The following is a 20,745-nucleotide window of genomic DNA, read 5'->3' on the forward strand; positions in this document are numbered from 1 at the left end:
GGCTATAAAATCAATTTCCAACATTGACAATAAAATTAAAACTAAAATAAATAGTATACATCTTGCGGATCTATGTTATGTTGTACACTTACTTTTAGGGCAAAATGAACGATCTGGATACTTTATTATAATATACATTATTTTTAGAGTTTCAAATTTTTTTTTTTTCACAATCATAATGTTCAAGGCAAGATGATCAATGCAAATATTTTATAATGCTTGAATTGTAATTTTTGAGGAGTTATGAGGTGAGGTTTTTCTTATTTTAATAAGGCCACAACTCTATCGAACTATTCTCTGTAATAATTTGTCACTAAAGAGATACTAATGATTGTGACTTTCTTGTTCTAAAGATAACAACACTATTATACACTATGTAATCATAAAATACAAAAAGAAATTAGGCGGGAATTTTGAAAGCCTAAAAAAGAGAAGATGACAAATGAAACCAAAAAGGGCCATATGGTCATCTAAAGGAAAGACGCGGGTATTTAGAACTTCTCTGAAATTTTTTAAACTTAGAGGGTAATATTGGTCATTTCCACTCCAACAAACCCCAAATTTCAACCAGTCGTTCGAGGCTTGAAGCAACCGTGTTTCTCTCTCCCTCTCCAATTTCTCTCTTTCTCGTTCTCTCTCCCTCTCAATTTCCCTTCGCTTGCGTTCCATTTTTAGGGTTTTAGGGGCTGAATTATCACTGTAATGTGTGTGATTCGCATTTTCAGATGCTGAATCGTTTCTAGGGTTTGGTGAAATCTTCTCTGAGAAGTGTTCCATTTGGGGCTGAAGTAGCAGCTGGAAGTTCCTGGGGTTCTTGCGCTTCGCTCCACTTTCTCTTTGAAATCAGAATTGGAGGCGCCAGAGCAGCTGAAATCTCCCGCGTCTCGTTTCCTTCTCGAGAATTTCAGAAGATCACGTTGCTGGCGTTGCTCCTGGTTTCTAGGGTTTCTGAAGCTTGATTCGTTCAGTCAAGCTATTTGAAGTTTTAGGGTTTTGAATTCCGAGATATGTTGCATGTGAACTGTGAAGTTCTAGTAAGGGCTCTTGGGGCATATGATGCTTCACAACGTGGTGGAGACTAGAAGTGAAGCCTTCAGTTCTTGGTATGCTAGGGTTTTGAAGAGGACAGTGAAGCCTTCAGTTCTTGGCATGCTGGCGTTTTGGAGAGATGAAGTTGCAGTGAAATATTTTCTTTTAAGGCGATTTTAGGCTTTTGGGAAGATGTTCTATTCCCAGTTCATTTTGGCAAAGAAGGGTCCTTTAGGGACCATATGGATCGCTGCTCATCTTGAAAGGAAGCTCAGGAAGAACCAGGTGGCTGATACTGATATTGGGGTTTCAGTAGGTCAGTCATGAATTCCCAAAAGTTTTCCCTTTTAGTATTTAATGCTCTAGCTCTAATGATTTATTCTTTGCTGCTAATTCTGATAGAGACGAGAACAATTAGTGTACTGTGGCTTTTATTGACTTATGGTTAATTTAGTCTGCGAAGTTATTCTTTGAGATATTTGTTGGGTTCTTTAAGATTATTGATTGCCACGTATTGGCTGTGGGGGTTGTTTCTTCACCCGGTTTTTTATTTCAGTTGTGACATTATCAATTTATATACATAAGTGGGAATGCACTATGGTGGTTAGCGTTTTGTGATGATTTTGATTTGGGACTTGTATAGGTGAGCTGGAGTATGTAGTTAAACAAGTTTGTCTAAAGTCTGGAATCTGAGTAGAGGTCTTAATGGCGACCATGATGAAATCTTGCTGAGTTTTGGGGATGTGTTGACATGCCGTTGTTAGCCAGTAAACTAGTTTGAAGAAAAACTTGGATTTATTTCTTTCATACTTGGACAAATTCTCCTGACTTGACCAATGTCCTTTAAATTTTTTAACAGTATGGGTTTGGAATGCTCAACGTGGAGCATTTTTGACATTTATTTTGACCTATTTTTGTTGGAATGGTGTTAAATGTCAGATAGAGGCTGGAAACTGTCAAGCAGTTTTCCCCAAATTTTACTTACGAAAAGTAGCCCAAATTTTTGGGTGATTAACTGATGTAGGACCAAAGGAATTTTCACTCTACACAATTATATTAGCTCTTAGTGGAATGAGCAGATACAGGGAAGTGGGTTTTAGGGCTCATTACAGTTTCTTAAGAGGCGTGGGCTTGAAGTTTATGAAGTCTATAGGTGGGTGGAAGTGTGGCTGGGGTTGTAGGTCAGGCTTGTATTTAAGGTGAGGTTTAGGGTTTGATGGTGGGTTGTTAAGGGTTGTTTGTGTTGCTGGAAGTTTACCAGTCCAGAAAAAACCAGTGAGGGAAGGATGGTAATGGGCTGATTTAGGCAGGATTCAATTAGGGTTGGATGAAGTGGAGGATGGGGTATAGGTAGTGCCCATGTTGCATAAACTAGGGTCCATGTGCCAGTGTTTGACATGGGTAGGGTGTGCCGGATTCCTCATGCATGAAGAAGAGAATCCCACTACGTGGCTATATTACTAAGAGATAACCAAAGCAAGTTATGTTTTACTAATATTTGTTTCATGGAGAATAGCAAGAAACAATCATTATACCTTAATTTTCTGAATATATAAATATTGTGAAAGTTCCATAAGCATTTTCAAAGTTCACATTTGTCTACTCAATACGAAAAAGAAGATCAAGTCTCTAAAGTGTTGTCAATAATGCTTAATAAACAACAAGAAGAATCCAAAAGAAACTGTGTTAATGTGTGTGCCGATACGTGTCCTACACCATTACGACACTCAAACAAGTAGGGTAGGAGAAGATGGAGAGGATGATGGTTTTGTGTAGGGGTTGAAGGAGTTCTAACAACTGCGGTTGCTGGCAAATTTATGAAGGGGATGGGTTAGGGTTGGAAGAGAGAGAAGTAAAATGTTCGACTAGGTCTGAAAAGTAGTAGAGGTTTGAGCAAGGAGAGAAATGGGGTTTGATGAGTTGATGCGTGTCATGGAGGAAGGTGATGAAGAAGGGGCATAAGGAGATTGTGTGGGTTTTAAGGGAAGAAGCATGGAGGTTCGCTTGGGGAGAGAAAAAGAGGATGGAATGGGGCATGAGCAGAAGAGTACAGTACACTCTCTTGTTATTAATGTTATAATATTTAGTGGTCTCAAATGCTTTATCAAAAGTAGTGAACCGTTGGTTTTCCAATTTGTAATCTCTTATTTCAAATAGTTTATACAATATCATAAAATACAATGGACATAAATTATTGGAGCAATTTTTTTAATGCTTTTCCTGAATTGTATGCCAGAAGAAATATGGCTGGAAAGAAAAATAATAACTGGGAAAAATTATGCATTTGAGGTTGGAAGGGCTAAAATGTCCCATAATGGTGATGATTTCAAATAAGTTCAACCCAGAAAAGTTAAAAAAAAGGTAAGAGCTTCTGAGAAATTCAAGAAAAGTAGCTCATACAATCTTTAGGGTCAGTTATTACTATATAAATTACTCAATTTAAACAAGAAAGGATTGTACTAAAAACTGAAATTTATCATATTCTTGATAGAGAATGTGGGCTGACTACCGCAGAACTCAGATGCTTTATGTTATGAAATAACTCCATGAACTCTAATATTTTATGTCCTGAAGTAACTCCATTGGAGTATTAATTATTAGAGAGTTTCTCTTAATTTATTCCTCCAATAACCAAAAGTGGAAGATCATGTTTGCTGAGAATAAAAATTGTTGGAGAGTCTACTGTTTCCTGTTGAATGATGACCCACGAATCCTTGGATAGGGTTGAGATATCTCACTTCAAAGTTAGCTGGAAGAATCTATTCTTTAAGTGGACTTTATTCATTATTTGAAACTTAAATATTATAGAACTTCATAGATGGATTGTGGCCTTAAATCTTATTTATAGAGGTTGGATCCCCTTATCCTGCTTAAGTTCAAAGTTATCCTATATCTTTCCTTTTCTCTCTTCCATTGTTAAGGAACTGGATTTTTCATAATTTTAGGAAACTAGTGCTTCTAAAAAATAAGGAAAGTATCAATTCCCCTCTTTTAGAAGGTTCTAGTGCATTGTGCTACCCTCCTAGGGTTCTTGAATTTGCACGAGGGGCCTGGACCCAGTAAGCACTGCTGGTTTGGTCCTCCATCTCTATTTGGGGGTTTTGGCTGGCCCACTTTCATTGACTTTGTGAATTTTTGAAAGTTTAAATTTGGGCAGATGTTTTTTCCCCCCAAATCTATTTGAACTCCAGTAGGACTGAGGACGTATCCTGCATTTGAACCATTGCGAGATTGACGTAAAATTGCTACGTTGCAAATGATGTTCCTGGTTGGCTTTGAATGCGGGATAGCTTCTTAATGTACAGACTGATATTTGTTACTATTTGCCATTAGTGCAAATTCATTTTTTACTAAAGTTTTTCTTTTTGATTTCTCTTCCTTCTTTTTGCCCCACTTTAACTGTGAGTTCTTTGTTAAAATAGCTTCAGACAAATACTGCTCCACAATTGAAAAAAATAGACTTTTGGGGAGGATCGTCTACCCACCGATCCCGACCTGGATCATTTGGATCGTCTATCAGGAAAATGTAAAATAAAAAAATCAAATAATGAGATATATGCTATATGATATTTGAAGTTATGGACTATTACAAAGTTTTCAAAGAGCCTAAGTGGCTAGACCTTATTGTTGCCATCCGCAGGGTTGGAGGTTCTAATCCTCCCCTTTTAAAAGTTAGTTATACTAATATATCATATACTATTATAGTATCTAATTATACATATATTGGAATTTAAAGAAAAGAGCCTGCATAGTGGGGTTTCAAACCTCTGACCTTATGGCAAAGGTTGGAGCGCTCTAGTCATCAAGCCATTTGACTTCTATGACCTAACTTACATGTATTTTAGATTTAGACTAATTAAAATGCCTCTAACTACATAAAAAGATTTATTAAAAAGAGGGGCGTTCCAACCTCCAATCTTATGTATAAGACCCACAGATTCTAGCCAATGGAGCGATTTGAGTTTTGTGATAAGCTACTAATATCACATATTTATAGTAAGGAAGCGACCGATTCAGTCTAAGAACCAGGCCATTCCCAATCTGTAGCAGATATTTTTGCAATCACTGAACTTAATCATTGATTCAGATAATAATAAGATTGCTCTATGAACGTCATAGTTCTCTCTTAATCTCTTTAAAAACAATGGTTAATGTGGAAGAAAAAAGAAGAAAGAGAAACATGGGACTTTATCATCTGGAATTTCTCATCTTTATTTCCGTTTTTTACAATGTGGACACGGGAAGTAGTTCTTAACTTTGTTAGCTATTTATAAACGTATTGTTTGTGGTGATAAAATTAATTGCGTTATTAGGTTAGATGAGGCTTCTCCACATACTTCAAAATATATAGCTTCATTTTGAATACCATTTGGCTATTTTCCTCTGAGTGTTTGAATCGGGAATAACATTTATGGTTCATATTTTACAGATTCTATTCTTTTCCCGGAAGTGCCTATTGCTCTTCGGTTATCTAGCCATCTGCTTCTTGGTGTGGTAAGGATATATTCCCGAAAGGTGAATTACCTTTTCCATGACTGCAGTGAGGCTTTACTTAAGATAAAGCAAGCTTTCCGTTCAACCGCAGTTGATCTTCCCCCAGAGGAATCTACTGCACCTTACCACTCTATCACTCTACCGGAGACATTTGATCTTGATGATTTTGAGCTACCAGAAAATGCTTTCTCCCATGGGTTGGTTCTCTCTTATGACTAACTGGTTCAGTTTATGTTTGATTCATGTTTGAGATTTTGTAGTTTATTGTATGCCATTCATTTTACTCTAGCTGCAAATTATACAGTGGTTTCGTTGATCATCATGTTAGCACGAGGGATCAAATTACCCTTCAAGATAATATGGATGACACGATGTACCCAACATCACAATTTGGACTGGATGGTAAATTATCTAAATCTGTGTTTTCGATATATTTTTCCCTTTCTCAATGATTTGTTTCTTTGTTCATATAACGATGATATGAACATGTGCTGCTATTCTTTTTTTTTTTTTTTTTAATCTTTTGCACGTTGTGGTATCTTGCAGAGAGATTCGGTGATGGAGATGCTACTCAGATTGTTCTGGACTTTGATGAGGTAAGCCAGTCTTTTGAATTTCATAAAGGTCTCATTGTTTGAGCAGGATCTTTCTGATATTAAACTGTCTGTTCTTGATAAATAACAGTGTTTGAAGTTGTTCTACTCCTTTTTCATTTGTCATGCGAACAGTAGTTGAGCTTCTTTATGGGTAGGATGTAGGAGTGTCCAGGGACACACCAATAACATTGAGTCGATTTTGGGTCCAAAGTTTTTCTGGTTGACCATCTAGACTGCCCCAATCATGAATTTGAAAACAAAATGAATTTTGAGCCATAAAAATGGTCAACTTGTCCTATTATTTTGGACTTTATTTCAAATTTTCAAAGGTCAGCAGATCTGCATTATTTTTGGAGCTTCAAATACATGGATCTAAGGTGGAAATGGATTTACAGTGCTTTCAGATGTGTTTCGGATCCAAAGTTCTTTGTAAACAATGGGGGATGCATGAGTTGGCTGTCTCACCAATACAGTTCCCTTCTATTGTTTTGCCACAAGGTCCACAACCAGTCTGTGGTATTCGTAAAATTTTGTCAGCCTTTGATGGCCAGGACTACACCATCCTTTTTGCTCCTAGTTGATAAGTTGTATTGAAATCTTCCAGACACAGCCATAAGCTGTATATTTCAATTGCTGAGTAGGTACTCACTTGATTCCATTTGGTATATTTCATGATATCATGGGGGGTACTTAATGGTGAATCGGTGATTTGTGCTGTTTAAGGGTCAATCGTTGCAGTATTAATAAAAGAAAATAAGAATGTTTCTATCTTAGCAACAGAGATGCTAACTGTGCTAAATTATATCGAGGCACAGAACTTCAAGATATTCCTCTGATATCTTGTTCTCTTTATGTGAGATAATGATTGTTCAGTTTGCACTGTTCCGTCAGCATATTCTTCTTTCCTCATGATAATTAACTTTGTCTTCCATCAATGTTGTGCATTTGTATTGTGAGATTTTTTCAGTTGAAAGTTAGACAGATTTCTTTTAGATTATTTTCTTTATTTCACATCTTAGATGATGTGTAATACGGATGCAATTGGATATCTTAGTCACTTATACCATAATGTTTTGGTGCTCGGAAGCACTGTAGGTGCCTCAATATATAAAAGGTTTCATTTAATGTGAAAACTGCTCTAGAACTTGTTGAGGGGTTTTTCAATTGCTGCTCGATGATCTCTCAGTTGTTGCCTTGATTTTTAACCCTTTGATTCCTTCCTACAATTTGATGACATTGCAGGACCCATTCGTAGACAAAGTTCAGTCTCCAGGGCAATCTAACCTGCTGCTGGGCTCAGAAGAAGAGTAAGCTTTCCTGCTCTCTCTCTCTCCTCCCTCCCTCCCTCCCTTTTATATTTTCATACGTGTGGTCCTTCCTCATTATCTGTTTTAATGTGTTGGTGGGGTCCTCTGTACACAGACTGCATATGTTATGCTTGCCCTTATCTAATTATGGTGTGTGGATTTAATCAGACTATGTTAGTTATTGGGGTTTTAAACCATTGTGGTTTTGAGATCCCTTTATTCTTTAATGTTGTGGTCTCTTTGATGTGTAATAATTTCCAGAAAGAAAATGTTGGCTTTCAACGATTATATCAATACTTAGAGAACCATTGCCCAGCTTCTATGATATTCTCCATTTGGTTGGTGGCAATTTATCCTTAAATTGTGTAGTGAAGTGTTTTTTTTGGGTGAGGCAGTGGGGAGAGGGCCCCTACCCTTGGTAGGAATTGAGCCTAGGATGTAGCGTTGCAAATTGTCAAGTGCTAACCAATTAAGCCCAGGCTCTTTTCCTTGTGTAGTTGAGTTTTGGTTTCTGAAGTTTGCAGAACTGTGCCAAGTTCATGATTTCAGGATCTTTTGAAAAATTCCTTTTTTTTTTCTGCTCATAACTTTGCAAACAATAAAACCAGTGATCTGATTGGTCAAAACTGGGCCATAAGGTTTTAGTTATTCCCTTTTGAGAATTATACTATGATCTAGTGTGCTATGCAAAGGCACAATCCATCGGGGTGACCACCATCCAAGGACTTGATGGACGGTGGTGGAAAGGGAGTGGGACCTACCTATGGCTCATGCCCATTCCTGGTGTGCCCCACACACACGCTGTCTATCACCATCCACCATTCCACTGGATAGCGACAACGATGACTTTTAGTCCATTGGATTACACTTTTGTTTGCCTTTTTTCTTTGATAGTGTTAGTGTTTGGTATTTACAATGTTTTCATTTTCTCAAGATATTCTGCTCTTATTAATTGTATTGATATTTGGTTTTGGATGTGTTCCAGTGCTCAGAAAATGGCATCTTCATGCCACATGGATATTGATGAGCCTCCTTCTCAGTTCTTTACTGGTGAAGGAAGTCATGAAACTGCAAAAGGTACTCATACTTAAATGCTTGTGGATTGGAAAAAAATATTTTCTAGAATATTCATGATATGGCTAGAAATAATAAAAATAAATCTTCAAACCACAGATATGGATGAAGATGATTTTCCCTGTTCACCTACACTTGAACTCTCTTCAAGTCTGAAAGGAGAGAGCTTTTGTCGTCCTGATGCTCAAGGACCACCTGCCACACCTAGTAGAGAGGCATTTCCTAATGCCATGTTACAAGCCCCATGTACTCCTAGTTTATCAGAGGAAGCCATCCCAGCAAGTGTTCAAGAAGTTCCTGAGGTTTCAAAATCAATGCCTGATTCTAGCCCTAGTCCTCCCTTGCATGGGGACCTAGAATCGAAGGTAGATAACTACGAAGGTCCCCATGTGAAGCCAAATGAAAGCAATGAGGAAGCAAGTCAAGAAGTGGTTTGTGAAGTGTACCCTCCCACATCAATACCTGATTGTACAATTGCAAAAGATGAACGTGCACTGCAATTGGAAACTGAGAATCCTGTCACTCTATTAGGCAGTGCATTTCATTTAGAGGGGAAGAAATCTCTATTGGAGACCGAAAGTAACAAGACCGTTACAAGCCCATTGCCTCATGTGGTACCCACGGAAGCAGCCACATTGAGTCCTGACTCTTTAGTTGAAGTGTCAAGGTCTCCCGCCGATAATCCCAATGCTTCTATTGAAGAAAACGCCACAACAAGTGATTTGAAGCTTGAGAATGCTACAGTCAATGAAAATCAGGTGCCCCAAACTTCAGAGATTCATGAAAATGGTGAGGCAGTGGAGAATCAGCACAACCCACGTGATGCGCAAAAGTCATACCCTGGCAGTGAGATAGTTTCAGGAGGTGGAGCAGAGGTTGGGGAAACTGAGCTTCAAAATCATGATTCCGCACAAGATTTGCAATCTTTGAAGCATGATGTCCATGACAAGAGTGAATGCTTTGGATGTGACACACTGAGGCCCTGTAATTCAGTTGGGAATGGTGTAGAGCTTGTGGGTCCTGATGAAAATGGTGCAATCTTGTCACCAAGAGACATGAGTAATGCATCAGAAAAAGATGACACACTGGATGGCTGCAGTGCTTCCACAATTGCTGAGGTGCAAGGTTTGTTATAGTTCTTTGCTGATTCCTTCAAAATTTTTAAGGGGAAAATATCAGGACAGTATGTGAAATCCTCCACTTTTTTAGCCTTTAGAATAAAATTCCATCATGATTGTTCTTGAATGGATGGATTTCCAGCTTTGCATGCTACTATTCAAGGGCGCAATTTCAAGAATGTGACTCCTGCATATCGACAAAATACCGCCACTAATGGAATTTTGCCAATAGAAAAAAAAATAAAAATAAAAGAAAACTCTTTTTGCCACTTTCAACAAAAACTTGGATATTGTTACAAGTGATGATGAGCATTTAAGAGTTTTTATTTCCATGACTGACCATAAAGGTCTGTGGGTCTGATATGGCTACCACGACATTCAAAGGCCTTAAATATCAGTTCAGTATTTGGGCCCCTGAAATTTTAACAGGCTATAGTTTACTCCCACTTTTAAACATACTTCTCGAATATTGTCAACACCGGACCAGGGGTAAAATAGTCTCTTAAAAAATTGAGGGTTCTGCATGCCCTGATATTTCAGGTTTTTGGATGACTTTGATGATTCTGATATTTGTTTCATTTTCAATGCAAATCTATTCTTGCGTAACACCATGTTTCCAGGTGAAACCTGTCATAATTCCCAGACTTTGGATCCAGGCTTTGCAGTTGAACCTTCTTCACAATGCGTTCCATCCCAAACTCCATTAGTTTTTGGCAGTTCAGAGGATTTGACTCCTTTAGATAGTGAGGAACCAAATGATATGGGTTCCAAGAGCTCTGAAAATTTTCAGACTCCTGCGATTACACCTCCTGAAACATTGCGCTTGGCACCTACAGAGGATGAACGAGATGATGAACTGTTGAAGAATTTTATTTCAAAGAGAAAGTCAATTGCAGAGGAAGGAAGAAGTGTCGAGGAGACTGAAAATGTTTATACCCGGAAACGCCAGAAAATTGATTCTATACCTGCTTTGCAGGAGGGTATTTCCGGAAAATCATCTAAGGTTTCGCTGTTTAAACCCAACATGGATTACATTCCCGATGATGATGATCTGCTGTCCTCCATCTTAGGTATGTGACTTAAGGGAAAATGTACTATAACCAATAGAGTATGAAAAAACCATGGCCCATTTTTTGATTACCACTGTCCATTAAATGATGGATGGATAAATGATGGATGGTGATAGAGAGAGTGGGATCCAGAAATACTGAATATACCTTTCAGTGAGGACCTTACATGACCTTTCATCATTTCAATGGGTGCTGGTGATCTCAATGGACTATGGTCTTTTACAACCTTGAATTATAGTATAGTGATGCTTGACATTATTCGCTTTATATTGTTAACATGTTGGTATGATTATTGTTGCTGCAATTGCTGAGGTGTTATTGAATGGGTGGACTTGTTGAATTTTATGTAAATCTTTCCTGTTATGCATGGATATACATGATAATTTTATGGAAATATTCTTTGCTTCAGGGGGAAGACGTACTCCTGTTTTCAAGCTGAAGCCCACGCCGCCTGAACCAGTTCCGTCTAGAAAGCGTCCTAGATCAACACCCAAGGAGAATGTGAACAAGAGGAAGGTGCTTCTAGATGATAGCATGGTCCTTCATGGCGAGTAAGTTTTCTTCTACCGCATTTGGGTTGCTTTATGTGTTAACATTTATTTTTGTGCTCTTATGGGTTTTGTTATACCATTCTATGCTATTTTTTTTTATGTTTTTGGCAGTTTTTGTTTTCTTTTCACATTACTGCCTTCCAAAATTATTGGGATTTTTGCTTCCATATTGTTAGTAATAAATGTTTGTAGAAAGTGAAGGATTCTTTACGTATTGGGTATATAGCACTTACAGGACAGGCCTGTCTTCACCTTCTATCCTCAGTGAATGATGGTCGAGATTATCAATTCCTCTGCCTGACATACATTGGCAGTGTTTAGGTGAAGGAATTGATCATGTCCATCATCTACCATTCTGGGATGGAGGGGTCATGCTATGGACACTATATTCAATGTGCATTGTATACTCTCGCCATAGGAAAATGATTAATCTTTTTTTGAATATCAGAAGAGGAGCTTATATTGGAACTGAATTGAAATTTTTTGTTATTATTAGTGTGATAAGGCAACAGTTGTCAAGTACTGAAGATATTCGCCGCGTGCGGAAGAAGGCCCCTTGTACTCCTTATGAGATTTGGGTGATTAATAAGGACTTACGGGCTCATGAAATTTTTGAGGAACCCATTATAACTGGTGAGTTTCGTCTTGTACTTTCCCAAATTTGAGTTATGAATGACTTCAAACTTCCCAGGTATGGGTTCGACTGAGAGAGTTCCTATTGGTTTGTGTAGTGTATGGTACGCGATTCATTTTGCTTTTTTTACCACTTGGTCAGTATTCTGTGGGCTGTAGGCATTATGTTTTCTGATGAACAGAAAAATAAACTAAATGGCTGAATAAATAAGGATATTAATAGTAGTGCACTCAAGGTATAGGTGGTCAGGGCGGCAGGGTACCACAACATGACATCTTGAATTCAACTTCTGCTATGGCTAGGGGATCCCTTCCATTTTAATCTTCCGGGGGGGAAAAAAAGAAAAAAAGGCACTGATGAATCATAAGGGTTGATATTTGTACCTCCCTTTTGCGACTTCCTGATGTGAAACCCAGTGACCAAATGTTGGCACTTATACATTGATATTAGGATCCTGAGATAGGGAAGAATGTGGAAGTAGCTAAATGTGAGGACAGAACTAGCACATGTTAGGTTTGTTCGAAACATAGTTATCGGGAGCGGGAGTGGGAACGGCTCCGGTTCCGAGAGCGGGAGTGTCGGGCTCTGGAGCTCAGGGAGCGAGTTCTTGTGAGGGTAAAAGTAGTGGATCGAGATCCCGTATGAACAGGGAGCGCGTTCTCAATACATTGGGATCGAGATCCCTATTTAACGGGAACGTGTTCCATGTCAAATAGGATCGTGTTCCAATATTCGTTAGGATTGTGCTCCCATCGACAATAGGATCGTGCCCCCATTTACGAATGATCGTGTTCCTATTTGGAGAGGACCGAGCTCCATTCAAGGAAGGATTGCGTTCCGTGCGTGATTAGTCCGCGCTCCTAAAATTCTGGGAGCGGAACGAGATCCTTCCTTGAATGGAGCTCTTAAACTTCCCGGAACTCCATCCCTATGTTCCCGGACTAATTGTGGACTCCTAAACTTCTTGAAACTCCTAAACTTCCCCGAACTCCATCCCTACGTTTCTGGAACTCCATTCAAGGAAGGATCACGTTCATAAAAGTGGAGTTCTTGTAAAAGTCAATTTTATTGAAGGAGTTTCTTTTAGGAAGTTCAGGGAACGTAGGGGTGGAGTTCCGGAAATGTAGGGATCACGCTCTTAAAATTCTGGGTGCAGGGATCTAATTTATTCAAGAACAAGATCTATAGTTTTAAGGACCGCGTCCATCCGATAGTGGGATCGAGATCCTTTGTTCATGGGATCGAGAATCCTATAAATAAGAGCGAGCTTCCAAAAAATTTGGAGCGGGTTCCTGTAGAGATTCTGGCCACGAAGCGCCGTAGCTGGGTACTAGAGTGGAGCGCCACTCTAGTTGGGCGCTCCCGGTAAGTATGGTTGGAAACTTTCAGAAATGTGTTACGATTATCTATTCCTAGGGCATTGGTCGGCCAATTATAGATAAGGAATGAGTAAAAAGGAAATGAGTATAACAATACTTAAGTTAGATCGCCTTAAACAAACGCCTGTGATTTGTTCTGCTTCCTATTGGGATACTCATGTAGGTGATCTAGATTTTAATGACTCGTGGATTTTATCTATTTCAATTTCATGGAATCTGTTGCAGACTTGTACAAGGATGCATGTAGCCGACCCCAAATAGTTGGGAAAAGGCTCTGATGATGATGAGTTGCATTGTATGTTTTAGATTACAATATTTATGATGAGAACTTCATACATTTTTTTTTTTTGCTCTTCTTTCTTTGCTGGTTGTGTTGAACTTTCTGCTATTTTTTTTTTCCGTGGCATAATTTTCCAAGTGTTCTCAAATTATCATTGTTCTTTCATTCATCATGAGATACGTTTTGTCTCTCAAGTTTTGATTGTGCAAGAAATCTAAGGTTCGTCTCTGGGGTTCTTTTCTTCTTTCAGGTTTGTGTGCAGAACTGGTCGACTTGTACAGTCAAGCATCTTGTATGATTGGGACTGGAGTTTCTCATATCAGTGGAAATGATTGTAACTCTGAAGCACTAAAATTTGGGGAGTTTTATGGCGACAGGGAACTCAGGGAAGGAAATGCAGAAGGTGCAGATGAACTTCCTGAATCGATGCCAGACCAGCCATTGATTGAGGTTGAAAACCATCACAATGAAAATGCTATTTCAGAATGTGGAGGCCATGCTCAAGAGAGTGCTGAATTTTTAGCTGGTATATCTTCCTCCATGGTCAAAAATGGAGAATCAGTGGAAAATGGTTCTGTGGAGCTAACCATTCAGGGTGAAGTTCCTCAACCATCAGGCTATGATGCTATTAGTATTGATGGTGAACCAGGAAAGGTTCCTTCCTTAGAACCTAGTTGCAATGGCTTGGCTAGTTCTAGCAATGAGGCTTCTACAATGGATGATGGAGAGGCCATAAGGCATCAGGAAAATGGTGGGTCTCCTTGTCTACAGGACCAGAGAGGGGTTGAACTTCAGGAGGTGAATGGGGAAGTTGGAGTTTGTACAGATAACTTCGTGGACAAAAAGGATGTAGCAAATGAAGGAATTGTGGTTTTGACCGAGACATTTGTTGTTGAACAAGGTACATCCAATGAGGAAAACACCGTTGTTTGTGAGGAGGTAGCTGGCGGAAGGGATGAATCCAATGGTGAAACTGGTATCTTTAGTGAAAAATTAGCTGATGAAAGAGATGGAAAAGTTGACACTGCATGTGGTGACATGGTACCTGATACTTTCAATAATGATGCTCCTGAATCAGGATCAGGTATTGTAAAGGACTCTTCTGATTCCTTGGAAAACATGGATTCATCCAAATTGGACACTACTATTGGAAAAGGTGGTGAACCTGAACCAACCGTTATTGAAGGTCAGGAACTAGTAGGGATTACAAGAAGCGATTCAGAGATTGTTGTGGAGGATAGAGAAAGGGCTGAAAAGCCCCAGAAATATGAGCAAGTTCAGAATTCAGATGAAATCCCATCTGGCGAGCATATTTCTTCAGAATATATCATTTCTGGATCTCCATGGCATGATGCACAATTTGATGTGGAAATGAGAGATGAACCCAAAGTTGACTGCAGGGAAAATCCCACCCAGCAAGAGGGTAGTTCTGGAGCTGATCTGAGTGAGACTGCTACTGATGTGCACATGACTGCTGTTGAAGACCCTGATGTATGTTCTTGTTGCTTGCTGAGTTTAACGTAGTATTCTTTTTTTTTCACCTGTTTATCAATGATCATTATACTTTTTGTCATGGTAACTTCTGATAAAAATTATCCCTATGAGACCTCCTGTCCACGACCTTAGGGATAAGTTTAGGTCATCACGGCTGCTGGAAATTTACTTGTCATTTTTAATACCCTCACAGATTTGCCTGTAAAATTTAAATGATTCTCAGAATTGCCATAGAGGCATGTAAATGCATCATATGTGGTACCTATTGATCCATTGGTATCATATATGCTTGTTATAGATTAAGCACAGTGATTCATTTTATCATTTCCAATGCAGATATGATGTTTGCTTGTGACTTGGGATGTATACTTGTAAATGGAAACTTAGTATATTGAACTAATATTTTTAAATTATTCATTTGGTGCAGGACTTTGACCATGTTATAGATGGCAGTAATACAGGTTAGTTGTATTCAATTTTTTGTTTGACCAAGTTCTACTCAGGGTTCATGTTGTTTAGTCTTTTGAATGTAGAGGATAATTTGATGATGGTTTGACCATTAGTAATGCTGTTTTTCTTTAGCATAGATTGGTAGGAGTTTGATATTTTTGTTTCACCTTCTCACCATGATCAAAGAGAAAACATATCCCCGCAACGGTGCAACCTGTTGTATAATCCTTTCTTTATTTGCCTCCCCCTTTTCATGGATCCTTTAAGCTATGACCGAAATGTAGAACACATTTATCTGGTTGGGACACTATACAACAGGCTTTTTAGCACATATTTGTGCGTGTGGCAACGTTTTACAAGTTGCAACTCCATAAATAATGCGGTCAACATTCCAAAAAAGAAGAATTTTGTTTTTATCCGGTATAGACTTGTAGTGGATTACTTTTATTAAGTTCGTCGTTATGGAGTTGTTAATGTGACTTGATAAATAATAAACCGAATCGAATGTATTCAAGAAGGAAACAGGACAAACTTTTTTTGGATAATTCAGTGAAACAAGACAAACTTGGTTCGAAGGAAGAACATTATAATGCATTTTGATCTAATTACCATCAAAGATATCAAAGCTATCTTATGCTTGTGTTGTTTTTCTGGTGCAAGTGCCATCTTTTTTTCTTTTTATGGAATATAAGAACGTAAGTACTTTTGGGACTCATTTTGGGAAATGTCTTGCTTGTATTTTCAGAGTTCTTGTTTGAAGATGATGATGCTTTGCCTGAAGATGGGAACAATGACATGCCTAATGCTGAACAGGAACGTTTTCTTGAAAATGCTGGGTGGTCTTCGAGAACAAGGTGGATTTCTTTTATTCTCATTGGTCTCAGCAATCTCTGTATTTTTCTTGAAAGTGATGTTTGTTTAGTAAACACTGTTCTGTGAGTTTGATTCTCTCAGTTAATGCGGAACTCTTTCTTTGACAGAGCGGTTGCAAGGTACCTACAGATACTGTTTGATGATAGAGGGTCACATTCTAATAAAGCTGGAAGAGGGGCCCCACAAAAGGTAGGTCTAGACCGCCTTTTGGTGGGAAAGAGTCGGAAGGAAGCGTCAAGAATGTTTTTCGAGACATTGGTATATCTCATCCTCCCTTTTTCTCAACTCATATGGATTGTTTGGGGCTAGAATGGTTTTAGCCTTAGTCGCATGTTATATCATATATGTTGTCTTTTTGCATGACTTATTTTTAAATATATCAAAGCATATAGCTTTTTATGCAGTTGTTTTCTTTTGCTGAGGTTGTTTACTTCCTTAGGTGTTTTGGACATGAATTCGTATTTACATTATATACCCTATTTTGTATATACATTATATATCCTATTTTTCATTGCATTCTTATTTACATAGTTATTACATTTCGCACCCTATTCTTATAATCTTATTTGCATTACGTTTCCTATTTTTTAGTTAATGGAATAGGATGCCAAGTTGATCCACTAACCCTTACATAAGCCTATTCTTCTGTTTTCACCCTTAAAACTGATCACCCTCTCTACTTGCTGCATGTCCTTAAAGTAGTATCTTGTGTCCAAAACGATCTTAACAAACCTCTCTCTCTCTCTCTCTCTCTCTCTCTCTCTATATATATATATATATATATATATATATATATATATATATATATATATATGGAAAATGCTGAGATTAGCCCACTAGCTCATATCAACATGTGAGCCCAACGGCTCCGATTGAATTTACGTCGATCTGACGGTCACGACTTCATTTCGTATTTTAATTTTAATTTTTTTCTATTAATCCAAATAATTTGAATTTTTAGGTGTGTAATCTTCAAGAATAGGAGAATCTAATAAAAATATCAAAAAAATATTTTGCAAGAAATAAATTGACCAAAATACCTTTGAAATGCTTTGAGGGTATTTTGGTCAATTTATTTTTTACGAATTATTTTTTAAATATTTTTTTTAAGTATGCCTTGATGAGAAGAATGAAGGTCTAAAATCTCAAGTTATTAAGATTTGTTGAAAAAAAATTAAAATTAAAATACGAAATGAGGTCTTGACTGTCAGATCGGTCCAGATTCAATCTGGGCTGCTGGACTCATATGTTAATATGAGTTAGTGGGCTAATCTCAGCATTTTCATATATATATATATATATATATATATATATAACATATGAAGGATTTCTGGAGAAGTCAACCTTCTCTCTAGAGAAAACGAAAGAGAAGGATATTTCGAGTTTCGATGTTTAAAAGAAGATGGCGTTCAGTTTAGAGGTTGGGAAAAGTAAATTTCTAAAAAATGTTTTGGAACTTTTAATTTAGAATTTGTTTGATTAATAAATATTTCTAATAATACACTTTTTTTTAATATTCTGATGTGCAGGTTTTGAAGACAAGAGATTACCTTGATGTGGAACAGGAGAAATCTTTTAATGAGATACATATACGCCCGAGACCCAACTTAATGAAAGCGGAGTTTTGAGCAGAGAATGCGCTGATGCCTCCAACTAATACAAATAGTTCCAGGGACACGGCCTGCTTTGCTGATTATAACCTCACTTGTGTCCTTTTTCTCTTTTTTTCTTGGTTTAGATTTATAATCCTAACGATTCGGTGAGAGACAACGCAGGCCGAGTTTGAGGCTGTATACATGTATGATTTATGCCCTTGTAAATATCTGTAACATTGTATGTTTTATTTGGTTCTTTTGACCATTTTGATCCAATAGTAGTGCTGTGTCTAAGATACCGAGTGCTCTTTCTCGCTTACATGCACACATGTATGGTGTTAGGCCTGAGGAAAAACTCGAGTGCTCTCGTTCTCATCACCTTTCACGGGGATGACGGATGACAAATGGGAAGCGAGACCCACAATTGTAGCCTTGTTTTTTGTGGATTTCCCACTTCAACATCCATCAATTCGATGGATGATCATGCCATTGAGGATTATCGTTCGCTTGTAGTCAGGATTATGTTGTAGCCCTTTTCTGTTGTCTAGTACGGACTCTTTGTCTCTTCCCTGGTGCTGATATCTGGTAAAGCTAGCTCTCTCTCTCTGGCACGTAGAGGCATTGCATTTGAAAGAAGTCATGATTCAATAATATGTATGGGCAGCAGCTGACAGTGGCTAAAACCATGGACCTAGTATGGACTGATTCGGATCTTGAGCCTGATTCCCTCGGACCAACTTGGGCAAGTCTCAAGTCCAATTTGCCTGGTCCAACTTGGGCAAGTCTCGAGTCAGATTGGAGATCTTTCGAGATAGGAGGGGGGCAGGTGGTGGGTTGGAACTTGGGCACCTCGAATGTTTCCTTCAGTAAGGGGTCTTGATCCTAGCCCAGTCATGAGTCCCGAGCTGGCCCGGCAAAGTTTGTAATGACTGGAAGCTGACTATTGTGTTACTATCTCTCACTCTCTCTCTCTCTCTCTCTCTCTCTCTCTCTCCTGTACACACATGATAGTTTAGGATAGGGGCCTCTTTTATGAACTGTAAAATGTTGTTTGGTATTGTCTTCCAAAGTAGTGTAGACCTCTCTCTCTCTCGTTTAGAGTCGTTGCATTTTGGGCTGAGGCCCTCAATAAGAAGTGTACCACCGAATTTGATGGAGAAGTGCAGATAGAGCCATCTCATCTTTGACTGTGTGGATGCCTTTTGTCGTTATGATGTGTGTATGAATTTAAATACTTGGGAAGCCAAGAGAGGATGGAGTACAAAAATTGAATTGCTTTTCATCTTCCACTCACCCAACATGCCTTGCGTTTGTGGGTAATGAACCTGGCACGTGAATCAGTGTTTGAAAGCCGATTGATCCGACTTGGAATTGCCACGAGCAGGATCGAGAGCTAGACGATTCCAAATGGATAATCCCCTAAATCGACTTATCCTGTTTTACTGGCAATGATCCAATGCAGACTCGACGAATCAAACTTTAGTAACTGTTGATTCAGGGCCAGATTCTGATATTTTAAACTAGAAGCAAAGAAGAGATGACCAAATCTCGGATATTCCTTTACCCTATCAATTTTGGGAACTTTTTTACTTTTTCTATTTTTATTTTTCTTGAAAAAGTATGCACAAATCATGATTAATGATAAAACTTCTAAAATAAAACATAAAATCAAATAGATGAAGTTAAAGGGATGGGAGAGCGGCTCTTCATATTTTCGCGCCAAAGGGATGGGTTTTTTGGGCGAGTGACGTCTATTACCCGTCAAGCGTGTAATGGTTATCCTAGCACTTACCGTCGGTAATGGATTTTACATCTTTTGAAGAAATCTTAGATAACTTATTTTCATTTTTTTATGACTCAAGGACCCAAATGTTGTAAGTGTTCTATTTCCTTGTAATATATTTGTATGTATTAGATTTTTAGGTGCTCATTATAATATCTAAGTAAGGTGCACATTAACCCTCAAGTAGACATGAGTGTTCCAAAGTTAGAAAACCTTCAATTTGGAATAAAGAAAAGAAGAATTTTCAGTCATAAAATTAATGCATCTTGTAGCAAGTTATCTGGACTATCTCGTTTCAAGATTTTCGAGTGTTTATAGATACACTTGATTTGCAATATTTGAAATTTTTAATTTCATAACTGGGGTTGAATATTTTAATTCAACTTCAGTTGGTATTGAGCCCGTACTTCTTTGTCTTAGTTATGGGTGACTTAACTAGACACCTACATGATGAGGTATCGTGGTGCATGTTGTTCGTATATGATATGTTTTGGATCAATGAGACCCGAAATGACATTAACACAAAGTTAGAACATTGGAAGAATGTTCTAGATAGAGTATATGGAATGTAAGTTTAATAATAATAAAAGTAGAGACGAGGAAGTAGTTAACATTGATGGCCAAGGAGTACAAAAAAGACCACACTTTCAAGAACTTGAGTCGATAATCCAAGAAAAATGAGAGATTAATGAAGATGTCGCACATAGAATTAGAGTTGGGTGGACAAAATGAAGATGTACAATTAGAATTTTATGTGATCGCCCCATACCAATAAAGCTGAAGAACAAGTTCTATAGGATAGCTGTGAGACCATCTATACTCTCTATAGGGTTGAATATTGAGCGGACAAAAAACAATATACCCATAAAATGAGTGTAGTGGAGCAGATGATGTTAAAATGGATAAGTAGTAAGACAAAAAGAGATGGAATTCGAAATGAATCCATTCAGAAGAATTTCGGTGTGGCACCAATATGAAAGAGAGTAAACTTAGGTGGACTGGCAATGTATGATGCTAA

General features: G+C 38.1%; 1 protein-coding gene across 2 annotated transcripts; it reads left to right on the top strand.

The window, feature by feature from the left end:
- Positions 1-543: 543 nt before the first annotated feature.
- Positions 544-18,240, top strand: SYN4 (sister chromatid cohesion 1 protein 4). 2 transcript variants are annotated; one of them, XM_006858761.4, is made up of 15 exons: positions 544-1,345; positions 5,459-5,720; positions 5,828-5,925; positions 6,070-6,119; positions 7,362-7,426; positions 8,412-8,503; positions 8,600-9,625; positions 10,239-10,688; positions 11,098-11,239; positions 11,736-11,872; positions 13,783-15,023; positions 15,454-15,487; positions 16,222-16,330; positions 16,457-16,607; positions 17,879-18,240. In XM_006858761.4, the coding sequence occupies exons 1-15, from the start codon at positions 1,222-1,224 to the stop codon at positions 17,975-17,977; spliced, it is 4,080 nt and encodes a 1,359-aa protein (XP_006858823.2). In that variant the 5' UTR covers positions 544-1,221; the 3' UTR covers positions 17,978-18,240. The 2 variants fall into 2 exon arrangements, with proteins under 2 accessions (XP_006858823.2, XP_020531918.2); XM_020676259.2 differs by having other exon boundaries at positions 10,275-10,688.
- The last annotated feature ends 2,505 nt before the right edge of the window (positions 18,241-20,745 follow it).

The sequence above is a fragment of the Amborella trichopoda genome, chromosome 6, assembly GCF_054954075.1.
Source record: "Amborella trichopoda isolate Santa Cruz 75 chromosome 6, AtrichopodaSantaCruz75HAP2 v2.0, whole genome shotgun sequence".
In the NCBI taxonomy this organism is placed as follows: domain Eukaryota; kingdom Viridiplantae; phylum Streptophyta; class Magnoliopsida; order Amborellales; family Amborellaceae; genus Amborella; species Amborella trichopoda.